The 23,273-nt window shown below is 33.3% G+C and overlaps 1 protein-coding gene across 1 annotated transcript in view; it reads right to left on the reverse strand.

Annotated features, from left to right (window-relative positions):
* ARID2 (AT rich interactive domain 2 (ARID, RFX-like)) overlaps nt 1–23,273 on the reverse strand; it is a 187,834-nt gene that overhangs the window by 87,305 nt on the left and 77,256 nt on the right. Inside the window, exons 4-5 of the mRNA XM_011987553.1 lie at nt 10,065–10,198; nt 3,749–3,967 (exon numbers count right to left, since the gene is read on the reverse strand). Of these exons, the coding sequence (XP_011842943.1) occupies nt 3,749–3,967; nt 10,065–10,198 (353 nt within the window). The remainder of the gene's footprint in view (nt 1–3,748; nt 3,968–10,064; nt 10,199–23,273) is intronic.

Below are 23,273 nucleotides of genomic sequence, written 5' to 3' on the forward strand. Positions count from 1 at the left end.
TCTGTCGCCCAGGCTACAGTGCAGTGGCGCGATCTCGGCTCACTGCACTCACCCTGCCTCCGGGGTTCACAGCATTCTCCTGCCTCAGCCTCCCGAGTAGTTGGGACTACAGGTGCATGCCACAATGCCCGGCTAATATTTTGTATTTTTAGTAGAGACGGGGTTTCACCGTGTTAGCCAGGATGGTCTCGATCTCCTGACCTCGTGATCTGCCCATCTCGGCCTCCCAAAGTGCTGGGAATACAGGCGTGAGCCACCGCACTTGGCCAATTCTTTCAATTAATTATTTAATAATAGGTAGGCTTGGAAACACAATAAAACTACATCTTAATATATCTTGTGCACTAAAACTTATTTTATAGTAAATGATAGTCATGATAATTTCTTTTGAAATACAATGTTTCCAGATTTAAAGAAAATTCGTGTTCCTACAAATTAGTAATATGGACTCTTTCTCATAATAATCATACAGACAATAAAGAGGCGAAGAGTACTTAAGAGTTACTCCACATTGGCTTTCATTTATACAGAAGAAAAATATTAAAATATCAAATTGAGGTTATTGCTATTAGATTTCCAGGCTATCATTTAAAATTTTCATATTAATTTCAGAAATACTTGCATAATTCACAATTCAAAAAACAGAGAGAGCAAGGCACTCCATGGAAATAATTCCCACAATTCCCATAAACCTCCTTTAAGGAAAATTCTCAGGCCTACATCAAGTTTGTGTTTCTCGATAAAGTTGCTTTATCAACGACTTTATGACTTTTGAAAAGTCAAACCATCTGTTTTCATAAGCTTCTTCTTAATAATACTCTGTCTCTCATCCACATGTGGCCCTTACTTCCCCACCAAAAAACTTAAGGCATATAGATAGTTACATCCTGTATTATTTTTTCTCCTTTATGCTGCTAGCTCAAATTGTCAATATGGGATCAGACTATAAAGCAGTATGATTCAAATGTCTAAGTGGTGATACAATATGTTTTTGCCCTTAAAAATTAAGTACATTCTGTATCAACTATCACATTAATTTCGTGATGAAAGCTACTGGTTTTAGAAAACAAAAAGAAAATTATACAATGACAACTGTTAAAAGAAAAACTAGTTGTTATGAACATTAATCTTTAAAAAAACAAAACCTTAAGCTTCCTTATTGGATGTGTTATGAGAAGCACAGCAAATTGGTATGTTTTCTCTCATAAGAGATTTATGAACTCTTGGGCAATCTTATTACCCTTTAAGTATGAACCTAATAATATTGAGTTAAAATTGAGTAAAATAAAGTTTGTGAAGTACTCTGGCTAGAATAAGAATTTTCATCTTAAAAAATATTTAAAAGGGTGAGAAATAACATTTTAAACATAAATTATGTTCACTAATGATTTTACTACTGAAATTAAGGTGATGAGGAAGTAATATAAAGAACAGATACAAATGTTTTGAATAAACAAATTAACTACAGTGACCTCAAAAAGCATTTCATAAAATACCAAATTTATATATAAGTAGCAGCTTAACCAGCAAAATGAAGCCCACACACCACCAAAGGCAGACAAGGTTTTCTTTGTCCTGAAAAAAAACCTTATAAAAAACTTCCCTGGGGGCCAGGCATGGTGGCTCACACCTATAATCCCAGCACCCTGGGAGGCCAAGGCAGGCAGATCACTTGAGGCCAGGAGTTTGACACACCTGGCCAACATGAGGCCCTGTATCTACTAAAAATATAAAAATTAGGCAGGTGTGGTGGTGCTTGCCTGTAGTCCTAGCTACTTGGGAGGCTAAGGCACAAAATTGCTTGAACCTTGGAGGCGGAGGTTGCAGTGAGCCAAGATAGCACCACTGCATTCCAGCCTGGGGGACAGAGCAAGATTCTGTCTCTAAAAAAAAAACTCCAAAAAACAAACAAACAAAAAAACCCAAAAAAAACCCACCAAGCAAATAACATCCCTGGGAAAAGAATACAGGGTAGAAACATAAAATTGAAAAATGAAATTTCTTATCACATAGAATTTTTATTATACTTCTTCAAACACACAAAATACGTAAATATTCTACTTTCTAAAAGAAGTGGCATCTACATTTCTCTCTCAATTAAAATCTCATGCCCTAAAAATCAAATTGAAGCCTCTCAAAGTCTAACCAAATAAAATATATCTATAACCTTCAAACTCCAAAGAGAATTATTTTTATCATGTAAAACTATTGTTTGAAATATAAGGTCTTCATAAAGACCCTACGTACTCTGGAACTAAACTTTCTGTGACTTTGAATGACAGAAACTATACCCAAATGGCACTTGCTAAATTAATGCTGTTTAGCATTATTATACTACATAATAATTCAGTCTTTTAAACAAAATGCCTGAAGAATCCATGAAGATAAATTAGGTCGAAAGAAGGTCTTGTCTTAGTGCACCCAAACTGGTAAGAATACTACTATCATATACCCAACTTAAATTATTTACATGTAATTCTATTCAATGATTAAATGTTAAGACTTAAAATTATTCTGATTTGAGAATATAAATTCTTTTCAAAGGCTTCATTTTAAGGTTTCTAAAAAGTGTGAAACAATTTTCAACTCCATTCTACATTAAATGCTGAAAGTTGTATTTGGAAGCTCAAAATAAAATAATGGAAATCAAAGAATATAAAAGTGATGTGAAAAGCCATCAAATTTATATCTTCAAAATTATGACAAAAACTGAGAAGTAACCATCTTTCTTCCCCCATCCCCACCCATGTAACTAAGAATAGTTTTGGACAAGTTAAGAAACTAATTTTCACTTTTATTTAATTTTAAAATCATTTTCAATATAAAATATGTGCCAAATTTCAAAGAATCCTACCTAGATAATCCCAAATAAAACACTACTTGACCCAAATCAAATTGAAGAAAAATAAATTATTTTGCTGTCTCGCTATTTAAAGATAAAAATAAAAAAGTCATAAAATGTTACAACAGGTTTTCTCAAAGACTCTGCTACTGTGCTATATATATAATTTCCTAAAAGATAAAATACTTTCAATGTATGTCAATACCTTACACTGGAATAGGATATACTTCTGGCAAAAAATGGGGTTGGAATTGGGGAGAGTCTGAAAGCAAGAAATAATTTTATACCAATAACTTCAGCTAACACAGATATTTTACAAAAGAAAAACTGAGCAGGGAAAGATTTCAAAATATTATTTCTACATCTGTATTAAACTGCAAGAGAAAACTGAGTAATTTGATCCGTGTGGTAATCTAGCCTGAATAAGAGATAATTTCAGAAGAGATAAATAAATTGATTTATCAAAACCCACAACTAGCAAATCCTACAAGTAAAAATGATATGAAGCCTTTGATAAGCCTTACTTTGATGATTTAGAAGGCAAATTTTCAAATGCATTGACCTAAAATATTTTAGTTAAAAATTATAGCCACACATTAGCAGAAATAGACTTCAGAAAACAATTTCTTCCAGATCCTAGTTTTCTTTGTCAAAATCTTGTAGCAAGTAATCATCTCAACTCAGGAAACCTATATATTACTCCAACTTAAAAACCAGGACTTTTACTTCAAAAACACTTAGACAAAATTACTATTTAAATATTTAAGGTTAAAAATCCCCCAAACATTCATTATCTTAAATAATGCATTTAATATAAAAAGACAGAATAAAGAATGCTATTATGTTAACAAACAAAAAAAAAACTTTTACAGAATAATTATATAATACATTCAGCTTAAAACTTACTGTCATCAAACACCCCAGCATTAGCAAGTAGTAAAGTGATGATTTTAGGATCTTTTTCAAGTTGCATGACGTGCTTGCTTTCATTTGATAGGAGAGTGCATACATTAATAGCAAAGTCCACTTCATTTGGGAGTCCAGATAACAATGAAAGCACCAATTTATTATAATCATTTGGCGAATTAAAGTCCATAGACAGCCCATAACTTTGACGCAGATAATCTAACACAGAAAAAAAAAATACCTTAAGTATATCAAAGATCAGTTACCTCTATGGTGAATATCCCTTTAATACAGAACACAGCTTTATTTTATATATATATATAAAACATAAACTGATTAGACATTCAAAACTTCTTAGGTTTACTAATTATTAAAATTACATTATTGAAAAGGTATTAAAATACCAAAACGTACATACCATTTCGCCATCATTGCCAAAATATTTTTGAATCAGTATTTTAATTGACCTGTCTTCACTTTTTTTATTTTCTGAGACATGCCTGGCTCTGTTGCCCAGGATGGAGTGCAATGTTGTGATCATAGCTCACTGCAGCCTCAATCTCCCAGGCTCAAGTGACCCTCCCACCTCAGCCTCCTGAGTAGCTAGGACTACAGGAAGGCGCCACTATGCCCAACTAATTTTATTTTTAGTAGAGACAGATCTCCCTATGTTGCCCAGGCTGGTCTCAATCTACTGAGTTTACAAAATCCTCCTGCTGTGGCCTCCCAAAGTGCTGCATTACATGCACCAGCCCTCCCAAAGTGCTGCATTACATGCACCAGCCCTGTGCCCAGACTAACCTACACTTTTTACTATTGCATTTCAAAGGACTTGTTCCAAATTACTGCAATATCATTAACATAGTAAAACCCATGCTAATTTTAGTTCTACAGTTCTAAGTTTTGACAGATGTATAGTTTAAATCATCACAGTCAAGACACAGAGTATTTCTATCACTACAAAAAGTTTCTCACGCTCAATTCCATCCCCTACCACTAGGTACTACAAATTTCCTTTCCTATCATTTTATTTCAAACTGCCAAATAAGTGGAATCACACAATGTAGTCTTTTGTTGTCTGGTTTCTTTTATTTAGCAAAGTGCTCTTGAGATTCATATCCATGTTGATGTGTGCATCAGTAGTCCATACCTTTTTAAACGCAGTTTGTTTATCCATTCCTTAGTTGAGGGACATTTAGATTGTTTCCAATTATTGGTGAGTACTAATAAATCTCCCTATAAACACAGACAGGATTTTGTGGGGACATATTTTTTTCATTTCTCTTGCATAAATACTTAGAAGTGGGATTACTGGGTCACACATAAATGTATCCTTAACTCTGTAAGAAACTGTGAAACTGTTTTCCAAAGTGGCTGTAACATCTTGCATTTCCATCAGCAATATACAGAGTTCCTATTGCTCTCCATCTTGGCCAGCACTTAATATTGTCAGTTCTAAATATTCTAAATGAGTCCTTTGTTTTATATTTGCTTTGCGCATAATTTCTCCCTGTCAGTGGCTTATCTTTTCATTTTCTTAAGTGTCTTTAAACAGAAATTTTAATTTTGATGAAGTCTGAGTTATAAATATTTACTTTTATAGTTCCTGCTTTTGTGTCCTAAGAAATCTTTGCCTAAACCAAAGCAACTAAGATTTTCCACAGGAGAATTAATTTAAAACATTTAAAAAACTTTGAAAATGGGAAAAAATGGGCTTACAGAAACTAAGATACTATATAATCATAATTCACATACATAAAAAAGTTGTATTTTTAGAAATAACTGAATCCTAACGGGGGGAGTTTAGACCTTGGCAACTATGTCCTGAGACAAATATCACAAGTACATTGTTTCAAATAAAGCTGTAACAAGTTTAAGGGAAAAGGCAAAAAACTAAAATTTAAACATTTAAGATGATTTCAGGCTGGGCATGGTGGCTCATGCCTATAATCCTAACACTTTGGGAGGCTGAGGCAGGAAGATCACAAGGCCAGGAGTTCAAGACCAGTCTGGGCAATATAATGAGATGCTGTCTCTACCAAAAATTTAACAATTTGCTAGTTGTAGTGGTGTGTGCTGTAATCCTAGCTGTTTGGGAGGCTGAGCTGGGAGGATTGCTTGAGTCCAGGAGGTCAAGGTTCCAGTGAGCTACAGTTAAGCTACTACACTTCAGCCTGCGCGACCGAGTGAGACCTATCTCTTAACAACAATAAGGAAAGAATATTTCAGAAATATCTGAATATTTTAAAAGTTAAAACACACACACACACACACACACATATACAATCTCTTTAAGTAGGGTGCAAGTAGAAATCTACTGTCACAACACACCACAGAAGAAAATTATGTAAGTAAAGAATTTCATTTTGAAATGCAGACAGTTGAAGAGACACACCTCTTCAATTCTAAACTATTCTAGGAGTGTCTCCAACACAATGAAGAAATTCTACAACACAGTTATTAATGGCTATGACACAGATTCTTTACAACATTTAAAGCTGGACAATAAGAATATATTGTTCATTTTTGATAATCCTTATAAATGAAATTTCTCATAAGTAACATCAAATAAATATCTGGAGAAAAAGTAATGAAACTTCTATGAATATAGGAGCAGACTTTCATATTCTATACTGCAAACTGGATTGATGATAAGCCAAGTCTTAGCAACAATTAATTTATATTTTTTAGATTCCACATAGCTTTCAGGCAAATCTGAACAGAAAAAAATGTGGAACCCATATTCCTTATCTGTCACAGTCCTGAAGTTTATTAGAATTGTTCTATTTCCTACTGTAAAATGACAGATACTCCATTCAATATATCCTTACCTGAATGACTTTGTCAAAGACATCTTCAATTAGAGTAAGATAAATAAACATAACAATTATGAAATATCCTTTAATTATATTTAAACATTTAGTAGTAAAGTGATGATTTTAGGATCTTTTTCAAGTTGCATGACGTGCTTGCTTTCATTTGATAGGAGACTGCATACATTAATAGCAAAGTCCACTTCATTTGGGAGTCCAGATAACAGTGAAAGCCCCAATTTATTATAATTATTTGGCGAATTAAAGATTCCTAAGATAATTATGTAGGAGAAAATGCTTACAAAATGTTAAGATCCTCCTTTCATTCCCTCAAAGAGATACGGTTGAGTAGCTATAATTTTATAACTGGAATGAGGTGGGAAGTTTATTATTTTTTTTGAGATAGAGTTTCACTGTGTCGCCCAGGCTACTGGAGTGCTGTGGATTTCGGCTCACTACCACCTCTGCCTCCTGGGTTCAAGCAATTCTCCTGCCTCAGCCTCCCGAGTAGTTGGGATTGCAGGCATGCAACACCACACCCGGCTAATTTTTGTATTTTTAATAGAAACAGGGTTTCACCATGTTGGCCAGGCTGGTCTCAAACTCCTGACCTCAGGTGATCCACCAGCCTGAGTCTCTCAAAGTGCTAGAATTACAGGTGTGAGCCACCGTGCCCATCCATATTTTCAACATTCTTGATTTAAAGTTTATACAAGTGGGTCACTACTGACAAATTTAATCTGAGGCAGTCAATTCTCTTTGTTTTCAGTTTAGAAGAAAGGGAGATTTGTTCCTGGAATGTTGTTTATGTACACTGTAGAAATTCTATGATATATTCTGTCCTATATACATTGGCAGTGATTGTTGTAGTCCAAATGTCTGTTAGAATATGTAACACTTAAAGAAAATCTTTACTCAAATACAGTTAATAAAAAATTTTTATATCTTCCTGCATGAAACCCAAAATTTAAGTACCAAAAATGCATATGGACTAGGTACTTGGCTTCACTTTATTAAAATGATTGAGTTGGATTAAATCATAATAATAATAATAATCCACCCAATAATTCTGCAGAAATGATTGTACCCAATCAATACCAAGGAAAAAAACAGAGAAAGAAGGAAACCAAAATATTAGGTATGCAATGTCAAAAACAGTATGAAATGCAAATGAATGATAAAACCACCATGTATGGATGCCAATATTGAAGAATCTTAAAGCTTAAAGCAAAATCCATAATTTTTTTTTGCCATTTAGTTATTGGCCAAAAGTAGTCAATATCCTCAAAGGCAAATTCAGGTCCACATTCTATCAGTGTACGATGTTCTATATTCTAGCACTACTAACCACTGAAATTTATTATACTACCACTCAAAATATTTTAGAACAGCTTTTCTTAATGTTAACCATAAAAGTACCTCTGGATAAATACACTTATCCAAAGCTACAAGGGGAATAAGGCTGTATGACCAAAGATGTAAACACAAATGTTCTCAAAGTTCTAAATAAATTTATTTAAATATTCTCAATCTATCATTAGATAATTTCATTTTGGTGGGTTTTTTTTTTTTTTAGAACACATGCGCGCACACACACACACACACGGGGCTTACTCTATTTTCCTTAATAACACATTAAAAGAAAAATGAGTTAATGACTTATTTGCTTCATATGTTGATAATCATGTCAATTTTTAGAATACTGTCATGATGTTGCTATGGCTCTTTCTAGAAAAATATAAAGTATAAATGCTGCCCTGAAATTCTACTCCTTTTCAGTTTGAATTAGATATTCTGTAATTTGATGTTCCCCATCAGTTCCCAGTTTCTTCCTCTTCATGAATCTCCACTCCTGACTTTGTTAAACATGTTACATATAAATCATAACTGTTTAGATTCTCTTAAAACAAATCAGACATATAATAGCATATCAGAAAGGGGCTGTTATAACAACAGGTTAAGCAATTCTGGCATTCCTTTAACCTGTGTAGCTGTATCAGTAACTTTCATTATAGGCTTCCGAAATACCAAAAATATTTCACATGATCCTTCTAAAAGCAGATCAATAGAAAATGGGAAAAAAAAAAAACAGATTCAGGGGAAAAATCTATTTTAAACAAGACCAAACATAGAAAAGTGTTTGTTTGGGAACAGTAGTAGCAGACACCAAACTCTATTTAAGATACAAGGATTAATAGCTCTGCTGTTATTGTAATACACGGATCACACAGAGTTGTAAGTTGAAAATGATCTTTAAAGGTCATTAGTATAACATCTCATTCGATGTAGGAACACCTTTTATAACATCCTTGAATTAGATAATAGTCATTAGCTCTTTTTAGAAACAAGCAGAGTATCACCTAACAAGTCACCCCATTTTATCTTATCAGCATAAGCAAGCATTTCTAAAGGTGACTTAAAATATTCTCCTTTACTCTTGGTTCGTGCAGTAAAAACTATTCATTAAAAACAAAGCTAGGTTTGGTTGGCACTCCCTGCTTCACTCCTACCCCAATTATACAAAAGCATCAGATGAAGCCTCTTCTAATGGAGATCACAGATTCTAAAAGAAGATTCTATTTCTTTAGTCATTACTGATTAGGGAAGAAATACGAAGTCAAATTCAACTTTTAAGAAACTATGAAAATAGACAATGCAAAAAAAAAAAAAAAGTGGATGATATTGATGATAGTCCACAAATGAGACAGCATAAATCCAAGGACAACCTGTAAGAGTACAGAACTAGTACCAGTAAATAGTAATAATAATAAATATTTAGAATAATTGTAATTTTTATAAAGAACATAGCTTAAAAAAAAGTATCTCTTTTTTTTTTTTTTAGGCCAAATGTTAGTGAGTGGAAAAACAAAGATGTCTATCTCCTTAGACCTCTCTTCCTAGTCATCACAGTCCTGACCTCCAGAGCCACTGAAAACTGGACCCCCTGTCTACTCCACTCAAGAAAGTATCAACACTCGGATTGGTTTTTATCCAATTTGAGTCCAGCTTTTTTCAAGCTGTGGATTCCTCTATAACCATTACAAGAATGACAAGTGAAAAAAAGTCTTCCTGGTACCATGGGCACGAAAATAGAATAATTAGAAACATTTCTGAGAATTCTGATGCTGGAAATCCCATTAATGTTAGAAAATCTAAGAGACTCTATAAGAAAATTCTTGTTCTCCTGATTCCTAACAGGATCTTCCTCTTCTTATTTTAGTGACTATTTAGTATAAACTGATCATAAGTCAGAGCAATAAGGAAAAATCATTACTTGAAACTGAAAGTGTTTTATAACTAAAAATTCCTGCAACTAAAATTCTCAAGCAACCTGTGATAGAAAGGGCTCTGATACCAATTAGATGTCAATCTTTGAAAGCTGCATTACCTTAAGGCCTTAAATGTTCTCATGTGCAAAGGAAGGGACTAACTCATTGGATGATGTCTATTTTCCTAATTCAAAACTGCGGACCTATATCCTGTTAATTTGCAGTGATATTTACCTGACACACTGTGTTGCTGGTAATTGTAGGAAGATGGAATTGCACCAATAGGAAGCTGTGGCTTTGGATTGCCTGGTGGTACCTCATCATCATCCTCCCCAAAATGATGAACTTTCTCGTACTTTTCTAGGTAACTAAAACAGAAAAACAGCACAGCAAACATTTAAAAATAGATTTATTATCTTATTTTTAACTCTCACTACGTATGTTTTCCTTTTCTAAACAATAATCTAAAAAAATTAATAAAAATACCATAAACCTCTTATATTAGAACAGTAACTTCAGTTTAGAGCAAGATAAACTGCAGATAAACACAATGCAATGGTTCTAAAAGTATTTTTATATTTTCAGAAAAGACCACACCACTACTCAAAGTAACAATACAAAAATAGAGCATATCAGATGAAAACTACATGTAGATGAACAATACCTTTATTTATTTGTAAAAATTATATATGGTCATTACAAAAACCAATGTGAACATTAGAAGATTCTCTAACCCCTGACCTCTACAAATTCACTTATCAGCAATAACAACAGGCTCATGTGCAAACCTGATTATATTTTCTGAGAATATCTTTATTTAATAATATATTTTAGAGGTCTAAATATATCAACACATACTGTACTACCTCATTCTTTTGTAACAGCTATACAGTATTTGATCCTATTGATACATTAGAATTCAAATAGTTCTCTAGCAATACATTTAGGGTATTTTCAGTTCTGTTTTTTTGGTAATAAACTTAATCCGTACACTTGTTTTATATTTTCTCTTAATAGGTATTAGAAAGGTATGCTCATTTTAGACATCAATATAGCCAAACTGCAATCCAAAAGTAGTATGCCTAATACATTTTGACCAATTTATAAGACAGTGTATCCCCTCACTGTACCACCATTACTGAGTATAATCAATCTTAACTAGGATTAAATTTTCAAATTCATAATACTTCATCATCTACCAGTTTATAGTAAGATTCCCAAGTAAGATGTGATTTTAAAACAGGGAAACAATTAGTCGAAACCATGTCAAACACAACACTAACATAGCTGTTACTATACTTCACAGGTAAGAAGTTAAACAGATTGATATACACTAACTTATATGTACCAAAGAAAAGTTCTACATGTGATTATTTTACAGATCAATCCTTCTAGCATTCCCAATCTAGGCAGGTGCTGAGTCCATTTGGAGCTATTTTAAAAGCTCGGCAGCTACCTACCCTCTGCTTTTTTAAGACAGCTGAGGTAGGGGAGGTGGGCATCAATGAAGATGTAAGATTATCCTGGAAGTATTATTTTTAGTACTAAACCTTAAATTTCAAGGAGGGATGAATGGAAGCTATAATTTTATAAATATAAAAATTAATGGCATGAAAAATCATTATCATTCCTCATTTTCCCCTTCCAGCTTTACAAGGCACGATAATTCACATCCTTGAACCTGGAAAAGAATTAAACTGTCCCTTTCCATTACTTCCAAGTTCCCCACATAAGCCTAATTTGAGCAAGAAACTCTTTCCTAGCAGGTAGCTTGATAGATAATGAATCCAATATTTTTCTTTATGGTTGTAGATAAAACATACTGAAGCCGAGACATACACACAGATATAACTGAGCACTGAAAATGGTAGGCAAGTGTACCCATTTCAACCTGACTGTGAGTATGTCCCTTGCAGATAGAATTTACAGTCTAAAAACATAAAACAGAACAAAAAGATGATTAAAAGGCGGCAGTCCTTCTCTAGTATAAACCCACAACGAACTTAAATAGGTAAATGAATCAAGTCCATTCTTTTTAAATTGCTAAAGCAGGTATCACAGAAAGAAAAAATATATATAAATGTAGACATAAACAGTACACTGGAAACACAGCTGCTCAAAATTTATGTGGTATCTTTTCTGCAAATGAAGGGTAATATATGTCACATAAAATCACTTGGATAATAGTATTCATAGAGGTATTTTAGATAGTACAATCTTTTAGAATTGTTTGAACTCATTGTGGAACGGTTAAAACAGACTACAGATAAATAATCTTTATGAAATAATTGTTATCTAATCAAAATAACAATGAAGATTTAGAATTTTAAAATCAAAATCCTATCACTAAATAACAGGTTTAGGATGCTCTTCATAAGTTATCATTTAGTACAGTAGATTTAAAATTTACATGTTTTTCAGGGCGGGTGCGGTGGCTCACACCTGTAATCCCAGTACTTTGGGAGATGAGGCAAGCATATCTCTTGAGGCCAAGAGTTCGAGGCCAGTCTGGCCAAAATGGCAAAACGCCACCTCTACTAAAAAATACAAAAATTAGCCAGACGTGGTAGCACACGCCTCTAATCCCAGATACTCAGGTGGCTGAAGTACAAGAATTGTTTGAACCTGGGAGGCCGGGTTGCAGTGAGCCAAGATTGCGCCACTGCACTCCAGCTGCCTGGGCGATAGGGCAAAGACTTCGTCTCAAAACACACACACACACACACATACACACACACATACACACACACACACACACACACACACACACACACACACTTTTCATAACAGCCGGGAGATAAAACAACATTGTTAGTAAAGAAAGGTTACAAACAGGAACTCGTCCCTTCCAAAACACCCAAAATGGAACATAAGAGATGTGGAGTGAACTGACAACGCTATATACTCATCATAAACCATATATATTATTATATACATAAAACCCTATATAATGCAAAGTTTCATTAGGTTTTAAAAATACATCATTTCTGGTCCCTTGTAATAATCTAACAGTATTCTTCCAAGCAGATTCTTTGCACAATTCCAATCCCCAGAAATTTATGATTTAGGCTGTTATGATTTTGAAATTTTTATTTCCCTGGCTTGAAGGCCAGTACTTGTTCTCACTGTCATTATTAAATATTTCCAAATGAGATGCAAAAAGATTTTGGCACCCTCTCAATAAATACGCACAAAGTTGGTTTTCTTGATTTTTCAGTTATACTTCTAAAAACTAAAAAGTATTAACCAACTAGAGAACACAGCTAAAACACAAAGTTACATTTCAAAGTGCAAGTGTTCTGGTTTCATTCTCTAACATGACCTTGAGTTTACACATCAACAGATCTACTGTATTCACCCATTAAACTACAAATGCTAGACTGCACATTTCTTTCTCTTTCTCCTCAAAAATCGATGACATAACTTTGAACAGTTAACATATTATTCAAAAAAGTCTTTGCTGAGCTCCTATAGTAACCTGCCTAGTACATTACATATTTAATTCAAAACTAGTGAAATATTGTAATCCAGAAAAAGTTTAAATGTGACCAATACAATGGGGGAAAAAGAGTCCATTCAAAACAGCATCAAATAATATGAGCACTACTATAGTGACTGTGGGGAAATTTAACGTATCTCTTATAATATCTGACAGATTAAGTAGACAAAAAAATAAATTAGGTCACAGAAGACTTGAATATCATCACCAAGATGATATTGGACACATAATGACTTCCTTTTAGAATCTTAATGGAAATTTTAAAACTGATCATATATCAATTCACACAGAAAACTACAATAAATTTAAGATTACATGTTGTATAGGGCACATTTTCTAACCACAATGCAATTCAAGAAATTTCTTTCTTAGAAGAAATCAAATTCTTGTAAAATTAGAACTAACTTTTTCTTATGCGAAATTCCAAACCCACATGCAAAAGTATAGAAACTAACATAAGAGTATCTATCAATAGATATCAATTTACGGTCAATCTTGTTTTATCACAACCACAGTTACCCATCTTGACAACCAAATCTCTCCCAGATTTTTTTAAAGCAATTCTCAGATATTATATAACATCATCTGTAAATATTTTGGTAGAATACTTAGAAACTAAAACTGTAACAACCACCACCACCACCAATCAAGAAAACTCTTGACTACTCTTGGATAAAGGAAAAAAAATTAACTCTATGACAGAAACACTTCCATATTACCAAAACCTTTTGAAAGGTTACAAAAAAAAGATGATAGGGCAAGGACTCATATTCACTTCTTCCTTTAAACCCAATTACAATAAACTTTAGAGAGAAAAATGAAGAGATATTAGCATCATTTCTCAGTTAAAAACTTTTATAAATTCTGATAAATTTAAAGCAACTTCAAGGATCCACAAGGCCAACTTGCAAAGCACATCTTGAGAGAGTAATATGGTCTGGTGGATCGTAGGCCGATACACTTAAAAAGGCAAGTTCAATTTGGATTTCCCTTAGCTCCTGGGGAGCTACAGAAAGTGACAATGTGTTTCAAAAGGGGAATCAGAGAGTAACACCTATTTTTTAAAAGATTTACTGAAAGTTGGGTTGAAATAGTTGGTTTTCCAAGAAAGCAAGGTCCTTTATAAACTTCAACTTGTAACTTCTTTGTCAAAATGAGCCCAAAGACCAAGGGGATGTGAAGCAACTATGAGAAGCACCAGCATGGAATGACTGGTGTCATCCAGTGACAGGGACCTACACTGATGTGGTAACTTCAAGATGAAAACACTAGGCAAGAAAATCAAGTACAGTAGCTTGGAAACCATAAAAACAATAAAGTTTCTCTGCCAGGACTTCCAAAAGAGAGAGATACAAGAGAGCATTAAAGAGTAAATTTGACAGTGTAGATCACATCAGTAATGTACAAAGTAAGCCTAAGAAACTGTTCTATATGGAAAGGAAATAAACTAATGGAAGTAAGCAGTGGACAAAAATGAAAGATATGTATGATAAATAAAAGCTCAAACACAGAAAGAAAAAATTTTAAAACCGGTAGTCCTATAGGAGAGACCAGAAAAAATGAAACAGAAGCAAAAATCATTGATGTAACAGAAGAATGTCTTTAACTGAAAGGCATGAAAGGATGTAAACATCAAAAAGTTCCCTGGGGCTAGGGTGTCTGGGTACATGGGTCACCAGGCAAAACGTAAAGAAAATAGAAAAATACTCAGACACATCTTGATCAAAGATTTAAGCTTCAAAAATAGAGATTTTTAGAACTATCCAGAACCACCATCCTGCCCCCACCAAAAAAAAAAAAAAAATTACATAGAACATTTAAATCAGGATCTGATTTCCCTCCAAACTTAATTGCCAGAAGATAATGAACAAATATCAGAGTTTGGGAAGAAAGGTTATTTCACAGGAGTTTCCTACCCAATTGTGTTTCTCACCTAAGACAACAGAAATTCATTTTCAGATATGCAGACTCAGAAAGAATAAAGTCACATAGCTCTCTGGACAAAAACAAACAAATAGTCTGATAGATGAATCAAAATTAAGAAATGGTTAGAAACACAGAACAAAATTACTCTTGGTGATTACCAAGAGGGGAAGTGATAGGGGAAAAAGGGAGATGTTGGTCAATGGGTACAAACATTCAGCTACAATATGAATAAGTTCAGAGGATCTAATATGCTGGATGGGGATTATAGGTAACAATACTGAATTGTATACTTCATTTGAAATTTGCTTAAATGTTCTCACCACAAAACAAAAAGGGTAACTAGGTAAGCTGACAGCTGTGTTAACTAACTTCATTTCACAAAACATGTATACAAAACCATCACGTTGTACAGCTTAAAATCATATGATTTTATTTGTCAATTATACCTCAGTAAAGCTGGAAATTTTTTTAAAATTACAGAATGGTTAAGTAGCAATACAGATGACTAATAATAAGCAAAGAAAGCAAACTCAGATATTAGTCTCAATAACAACTATTATATATACAAGAGAAAGCAATTGTGATTGGTAATTAAGAATATGAAGATGTAAAACTGTTAAAATAATTTGAAAACAATACTCCTTATCTGAATTTTCAAGAACTTTTCCACATAAATGGGAAAAGGAAAGTAGTATGAATTAAAGCTCTACTCTGTATGTTACTTGTACAGGAAGACTGAACAAAAGGTTTATTCTCACAGTTCATATTAAGGTAAAAAGAGGTTATCAGCTGTGTTTCTAAATTTTTTTCAAGTGCTTAACACAAAAATTAAAATCAGGGTCACTATTTTCAAAATTACCACAGGGAAATAAAAATGATAGCAAATATAAATATATAGAAAAAAGGAGAAAATAAAGACTATCCTATGATGCAGCAAATCCACTCTTAGGCATACACCCTAAAATAAAAACTGGAAACAACATAAACATCCATAAAAGCAAGCATAGATAAAAACACTGTGGCATATTGAGGCAATAAAATACATATGGCAGTAAAAATTAACAAATTGACATGGACCCATACAAATAGTTATCAACAACAAAATGGTAAGTTAAAAAAAATCATTTCAGAAGAATACATTATAATTCCACTTACATGAAGATCATAAGCATGCAAAAAAATGAACACATTTATAGCAACAGACAAGTATGTAGTAAAATGACAAAGAAAAGCAACACAATGATTAACACCTAGAGGACAAGCTAAAGTTTGTCATTCTACAGAGAGAGGCTTCAAAGGTATCAGTAAGGTTAAATTTTTTAGGGGTGGGGGGTTAGATGATGGATTAAGCTTTTTTGTGTGTGCATGGTATGTTTCACAATTTAAAAATTTTTTTAACATCAAAAAACCAGTAGTCAATTATTTCAAACTTTCCAAGAACAGACATTTCCATTGCTATGTAAAATATTGCCAACTACAGAAAAAGACTGGAAGTTATGCTGAAAATCGTAATCTAGTAAAACTCTGATAAACTTCATAAAAGTTGCAGTTAAAAAAAAAGACTACATACACACACACACACACACACATAAAGCTAATTTACTTACTAAACACAACCACCACAACCCAAGACTCTACTTTTATTGTGGAAAACCAGTGACAGTTCAATATTGAAAATTTCATTACAATTAAACTCATCTGTAGATCAAAGAAGAAAAATGGTATTAGGTAAACAAAGGATGCCAAAGAGAATTTAATACAATGAAGCCTCCATGCTTCGCTGGAAAAAAAAAAAAATTTATTAATGAAGAATCTCAGAATACTTCTACTTTTGGATCTTTCCTATGACTCCTTTGTTGTGCAATTCTGAGAATTTCCAATGTAACTCCTTTTTCCAGTACAGGCCTTCTCAGGACTTCACAAGCCAGCTTCAGCCACAGCACTTGCCTCTGTAGAAGAAATGTCCTTCAAAGTGCGACACACACATAAGATACTCCAATAGGGAAAGACATTTAATTTATGGATTGACACTGCCTCCTCTCTCCCTCACTTCATATATCAGGCACTCCATATGTTACTCATCCCATTTCAGACAAATTGGATCGCATAAGAGAGGAACCTTCACTCATTTGTTAGCTTTTGACAAGTGGAACTTTTACTCGTTCTTTATATTCTTTTTACTAATGTCTTTGTGTGTCTAGGTTAAGTCAACTTAAAGATGTATTATCTAACTTTAATTAAACCATCTCTCATAAAAAGGACAATTAAATTTAATAGATTCCTCCAAAGAAATCAGTTTGAATAATGCAAACAAAACTAAACAATAAAATGGCAGAGTAGACACTTCTCACTTGAACCTATTGTCAACCATACTGTGAAATAAAAACAATGACAATGCAATTAGATATGAAAGAAAAAGGCCAAAAGATTTCTATATTACTAAAAGAAGATCTAAACTATAAATTTACATGCTCCGACAATGATTAACCTTGTCCTAGGTTAATGCTATACTTTTTGTTACCTGATGCTTTGCAATATGCTTACAACTAAGTATCCAGAATTTGAAGTACTTTGTTAAAGTTTAATACGAAATATTACCTCAAGCAAGGATACTGATAAATATTTACAAGAGTCATTTCAGAAGCTAACTTCTGTATCACTGAAGAAAAATGTCTTCATTTTCTCATGATAAAAATGACTAAATTAATACATGGAAGATATGGCAAAAAAACAAATGCTGTTGGAAAACGATAAGAAAACACTACTAAGAGTTGAAGAAACAAGGATTAGAGCAAATTACACTGTGTGGGAGGTTTCTATATAGCTGAATTCAAGTACAGATGTTTCTAACATGTCTGAGCTTATGGTATTTACTAGATTCTCTTTCAAAAACAAAATTCACAAAGAACTACTTTTTAGTGAGTCATTAAAGGAAAGCTGTACCATGGAAGATACGTTCTCATAAGCAAACTTTTTTTAGAAAAAAAGACTTTTCAGAAAAACATGTTTATTCTACTTAAAGCCACAATGAATAAGCAGGTGCTTTAATTGGAAAAGAAAATGAGGGGAGAGGATAGCAGGAAAAGAAAAGGAAAAAGAAGAAAGGGGAAAAGAAGGGAAGATTACAGGGTAAGATTAGACTTGTGAAAATCATTTATTACGTCATTCACAGGCAGACCAATGTAGCAAAGAAGCTGCAAGTCAGCCATGCCAAAAGTGTTACAAGATGATTTCAATATAGTAAACAAGGTTTTTGACATACAGCAAAATTACTTCATGACTTTTATGATCATATAATGAACTGACTCATGAAAAAAAAACTTTTTTTTACCACACAGTGTTTCTTGGTGATGTAAGTACTCTTGCTGAAGAGTATTCTAAGTGATGCCAATCTTAAGAGTTATATGCCTTACTTCTCAAAAGCCCCAACTTTACTAACTTTCCTGTGATAACATGAGATGATGAGCAGTATCTCACCTAGCAGGTAATTTAGAAAACAAGGCAATAAAGACAATCTACCCATTACAATAAAGTTGAAATTCTAACAATAAATAGAAAGTAATTACTTTTAAAAGAAATTCACACAATATGGAACATTTTTTTAAAGGGTGTTTTTTAAAAACTATTTTCTCTCTATCACGTGCCTTTGTGGCTGAAAATACTGTGCAAATGTCATATATTAAAATTCATATATTAAAACTCTTCAGCAGACACAGGCTCATGGCTGTAATTCCAACACTTTGGGAGGCCAGGGGCAAGAATCACCTGAGCTCAAAGTTTGAGACCAACCTGGGCAACACAGTGACACTCTATCTCTACAAAAAAATAAAAAATTAGCCAAGAGTGGTGGTGCATGCCTGTAGTCCTAGCTACTGGGAAGGTTGAGGTAAGAGGATCACTTAAGCCCAGAAGGTTGCGGATGCAGTGAGCTGTGACTGTGCCACTGCACTCCAGCCTTGGCAACAAAGCGAGACCCTGTCTCGGGGAGGGGGATGGGGGGAAAGCCACACATAAAACAAAACTCTTGTATCTACACTGAGCCAGAAAAAAGAATTTTCCAAATAATTTAAAAACCTCCCCTAAGTTTCTGTAGGCTTGAACCCTTTAAAAACAACTTTTATACTGTTACAGATTCATACTTTAAAGTTACAACAAATACAAATAATTCATATATCCTTCATCCAGATCCAGATCCAGATACACCAATTGTTTATATGTTGCTTCATTTACCTTATCCTATTCTCATTCTTTCTCTTTCTCTTTGTCCCGCACCCCCTAATACACACATATTTTGTGTGTGAACCACTTAAAAGTAAGTTGTTTCTCCTTGTTTTTCATGACCTTGATATCTTTCAAGAGTACAGGGCGGTTATTTTGTAGAATGTCCTGCAATTCGGATTTATTTGATATTTCTTTATAATTAAATCAGATACAGAGAATGTATTTTTTGAAGGAATACTACAGATGTGAATGGTTACCCTAGTGTATATATTAAGAGGCACAACATATCTATTTGTCTCACAGTTGGCACTTTTCCTTTGATTACTTTGTTAAGGTTGGGATTGCTAGGTTATCACACTATGCAGTTATCCTTTTCCTTTTAGAAATTACTCACTAATTTACAGATAAACACTTTCAGTCTAAGAATCCTGTTCCTTGTCAACCTTGTACCTACTAGTTTTAGCATCCATTGATTCTTGACTAAATCACTGTGAAAGTAATTTTTCTAACTCCATTATTCCATCAACATTTATTAGTTGGCATTCTACTGTGAGTGAGTACTTTCCATCCTCTCCCATTTATTCACTCATTATTTATACTACCATGGATTCAGAGAGACTCCTCTTACTTCATGGATATTACATTCCTATCGTTATTCAGTCAAATGCTCAAGTTATCCCAGATTTGGCATCTGTATCCTTTAGACGTTGTCCCAGATTGGGCCACTGGGATCCCTTTCAAGCTGGCTCCTATATCCTTTTGATGTGTCCTTATCATTTTTGTTAGCAGTTTCTTACTTTATATTTATAGCACAATAAGATATTCCAGGCTAATCTTGTATTTTCCCTGCTTCAGCCCTAGAATCCCTCTTTCTCCCCAAGAAACACTGCTTCTTTTTAGTGATGAATGCTATTTAGAAACCAATTATCTGGACACTAGGTGTGCTCATTGCTTAAAGAGGTATCTTTACTTCTAGGACCTTTCATTATACAAAACTAAGAAATATAAACAAATGCATGCACACATGTTTATAAATTTCTTTATCTCTAAAAGGATAAAATCATAGCAACACCTCTAATATCAATTCAACATCACAGTTATCTCTTTTCATATTTTAAACTTTTTTCTCTAGTACTGAGAAAGCTGGCTCATATTATTCTCAATAAAACTGCACATTTGCTCAATCCTAAAGTAAACAAACCTAGAATTTAATATGAATTTTACAGTTCTTTGTGTCTTCAGATAAATGGTATATTATTTGAAGTACTGATTCATTTGTTTCTATTTTCATTCCACTTTTGGTTTACCCTACCACATTATTATATCTATTTAATTTTATTATTACTTCTATTTTTGTTAACTATAAGTCTATTTTCAGTATGAAAATTAAATTTTCTGGGCACAGAGGCTCACATCTGTAATCCTATCAATTTGGGAGGCTGAGGTGGGTGAATTGCTTGATCCCAGGAGTTAGAGACTGCCTGGGCAACATAGCAAGGCCCCCATCTCTACATAAAATTTAAAAATTAGCCAGGTGTGGTGGCACACACCTGTTGTCCCAGCTACTCGGAGGGCTAAGGTGGAAAAATCACTTGAGCCTGGGAAGTAGAGGATGTAGTGAGACATCATTGTGCTACCACACTCCAGCCTGGGCAACAAACTGAGACCTTGTCTCAAGGGGGAAAAAAAAGAAAATAAAACTAAATTTATGGGTTTCAGCTAAAGTCATGATGGGGTAATTTATGTAATGTATTGCTTTGTTCTTTTATTTTGTTTTCTGTATCTTCTGGTGTTTAGTAAAGTCTGTGTTTTTGTTATATTGATTATCTTGGTACTTACACATTTGCAATGCCTTAACCCATTCTCTTATTTTGTCATCTGACATGTCAACTTTCAATAGTATCTTTTGACTCCCAACTATTGCTTTTATAATAACAGGTTTATTCTATTTTCCTCTTTACTTCTTCCTTTATACTTGCATTATTTCCACTTTGTAAAGATATAACAGATTTATATATTACACTGACCCAAATTTTGTAAGAAAAATTGATGGGCAAGATGAAAATAAATAAATTTCAACAAAAAAAAAAATGTGCATCACTGACAACTGGGATTTTAAAATAAGGGATCATGATTTATTAAGTGTACATAATGATGCATTTGTTCCATGTTCATCCATGTATTGTTCTTCCACTGAGGAAAAGCAAGTATAAAAATAAACTGAATCTAAAAAGAAACCTTCAAATCAATGCATGACAAATTATTAAAGTGATTTAAAGCCTACCACAATTCATTCAACAAATACTTATTAAGCACTTACTATGTGCCAGACATTGTTTCATATGCTTAGAATACTATGTAAACAAAGCAGACAAATATTGCCATCCCCATGAAGCTAACAGTCTTATGGGGAGAGACAAACAATAATAATAATAAAATACTTTTTAAATAGATCATAAAAGCTTTTTATGTAGTTACAATAAAATTTTAAATAGAATTTATTTCACTTTATTAAAATTTACTTTTTGTATATTTTTATTTTAATACCCAGGTTAATATATTAGGAAGAGTACCTAAATTTTTCACTGTTAAAAATATAATCATAGTCTGAAGAAAAGAGATTTCTAGAGGAAAACACCAAGAGTTCCTGGATTTAAAGCTGGATGGAAGAAGTAACTTATGAACCTTTGGGTTGTCTCCCCTTAGAGAATGAATAAAGTATTTACAGGTGTAAGTAGAACCATTACAATTTACTATGTTGAAGAGCTCTTATATTGTTTACTTTAAATATTTGTATGAGAAGAAGGGTTGAATACAGATATTAAGAAACAAAAAATGATAACTTTAGTGCTTCTTTGTTGATATCCCATATTCAAGTACCTTACTATTAGAAGAACTTGCTTAAGTGATGGGCATTAGAGTCTGGCTTACACTAAAAATCCTAAAAGCATGGAAAAAGCCTACTCTCCACTTCCAGGCAGCTAAAACATGAACATATAACAGCTTTGTCCAGATGGATTCTCCTGCCTGAAATTTTGAATTTTTAGGGAAGAACATACATAGGTTATTCAAAGCAGTGGCAGTAGGAGGTGAGAGACTAATTCCTGGTTTTTCAGATTTCCTGTAAATATCTCTTCTTCTGAAATTAGCCAAGACTGATTTACATTGTTTGTAACTAGTCACAGTCTATTACCCAATAAATTCCACTCCGAGAAATTTATCCTATATTGCATGTTGACAAAGAATAGGATAAGGGTGTGGAATATTATGGTAGTTTTTGACAATAAAATACTAGAAAAAAAAACACGTTCAAACAATAATAAACTATTGTTTTAAATTCTTAAGTTGGATTACTATAGAGCTGTAAAAAATGAGAAAATCATTTAGATCTGTACTTGGTGACACATAATAAAAAAGGGTACAGAGCAACTGTGTATATGGTGTATTTCTAAAGAAGATTAGCTATATGCTTGCAGATGTCCCAAGTATTTTTTGAATGAAATAAAGAAACTATAATAGCAGTTAGCCTCATAGTAGAGACTTTCTCATCCTTTACATTATTTGAGTATTTTTCTTTTTAAGAATGTGCTTCTAAATGCCCACAAGAGAAAGATGGAAAGATCTAAAATTGACACTCTAATATCACAATTAAAAGAACTAGAGAAGCAAGAGCAAACACATTCAAAAGCTAGCAGAAGGCTAGAAATAACTAAGATCAGAGCAGAACTGAAGGAGATAGAGACACAAAAAACCCTCCAAAAAATCAATGAATCCAGGAGTTGGTTTTGTGAAAAGAT

This window comes from Mandrillus leucophaeus, unplaced genomic scaffold (genome assembly GCF_000951045.1).
Source record: "Mandrillus leucophaeus isolate KB7577 unplaced genomic scaffold, Mleu.le_1.0 Scaffold1089, whole genome shotgun sequence".
Taxonomy (NCBI): Eukaryota; Metazoa; Chordata; class Mammalia; order Primates; family Cercopithecidae; genus Mandrillus; species Mandrillus leucophaeus.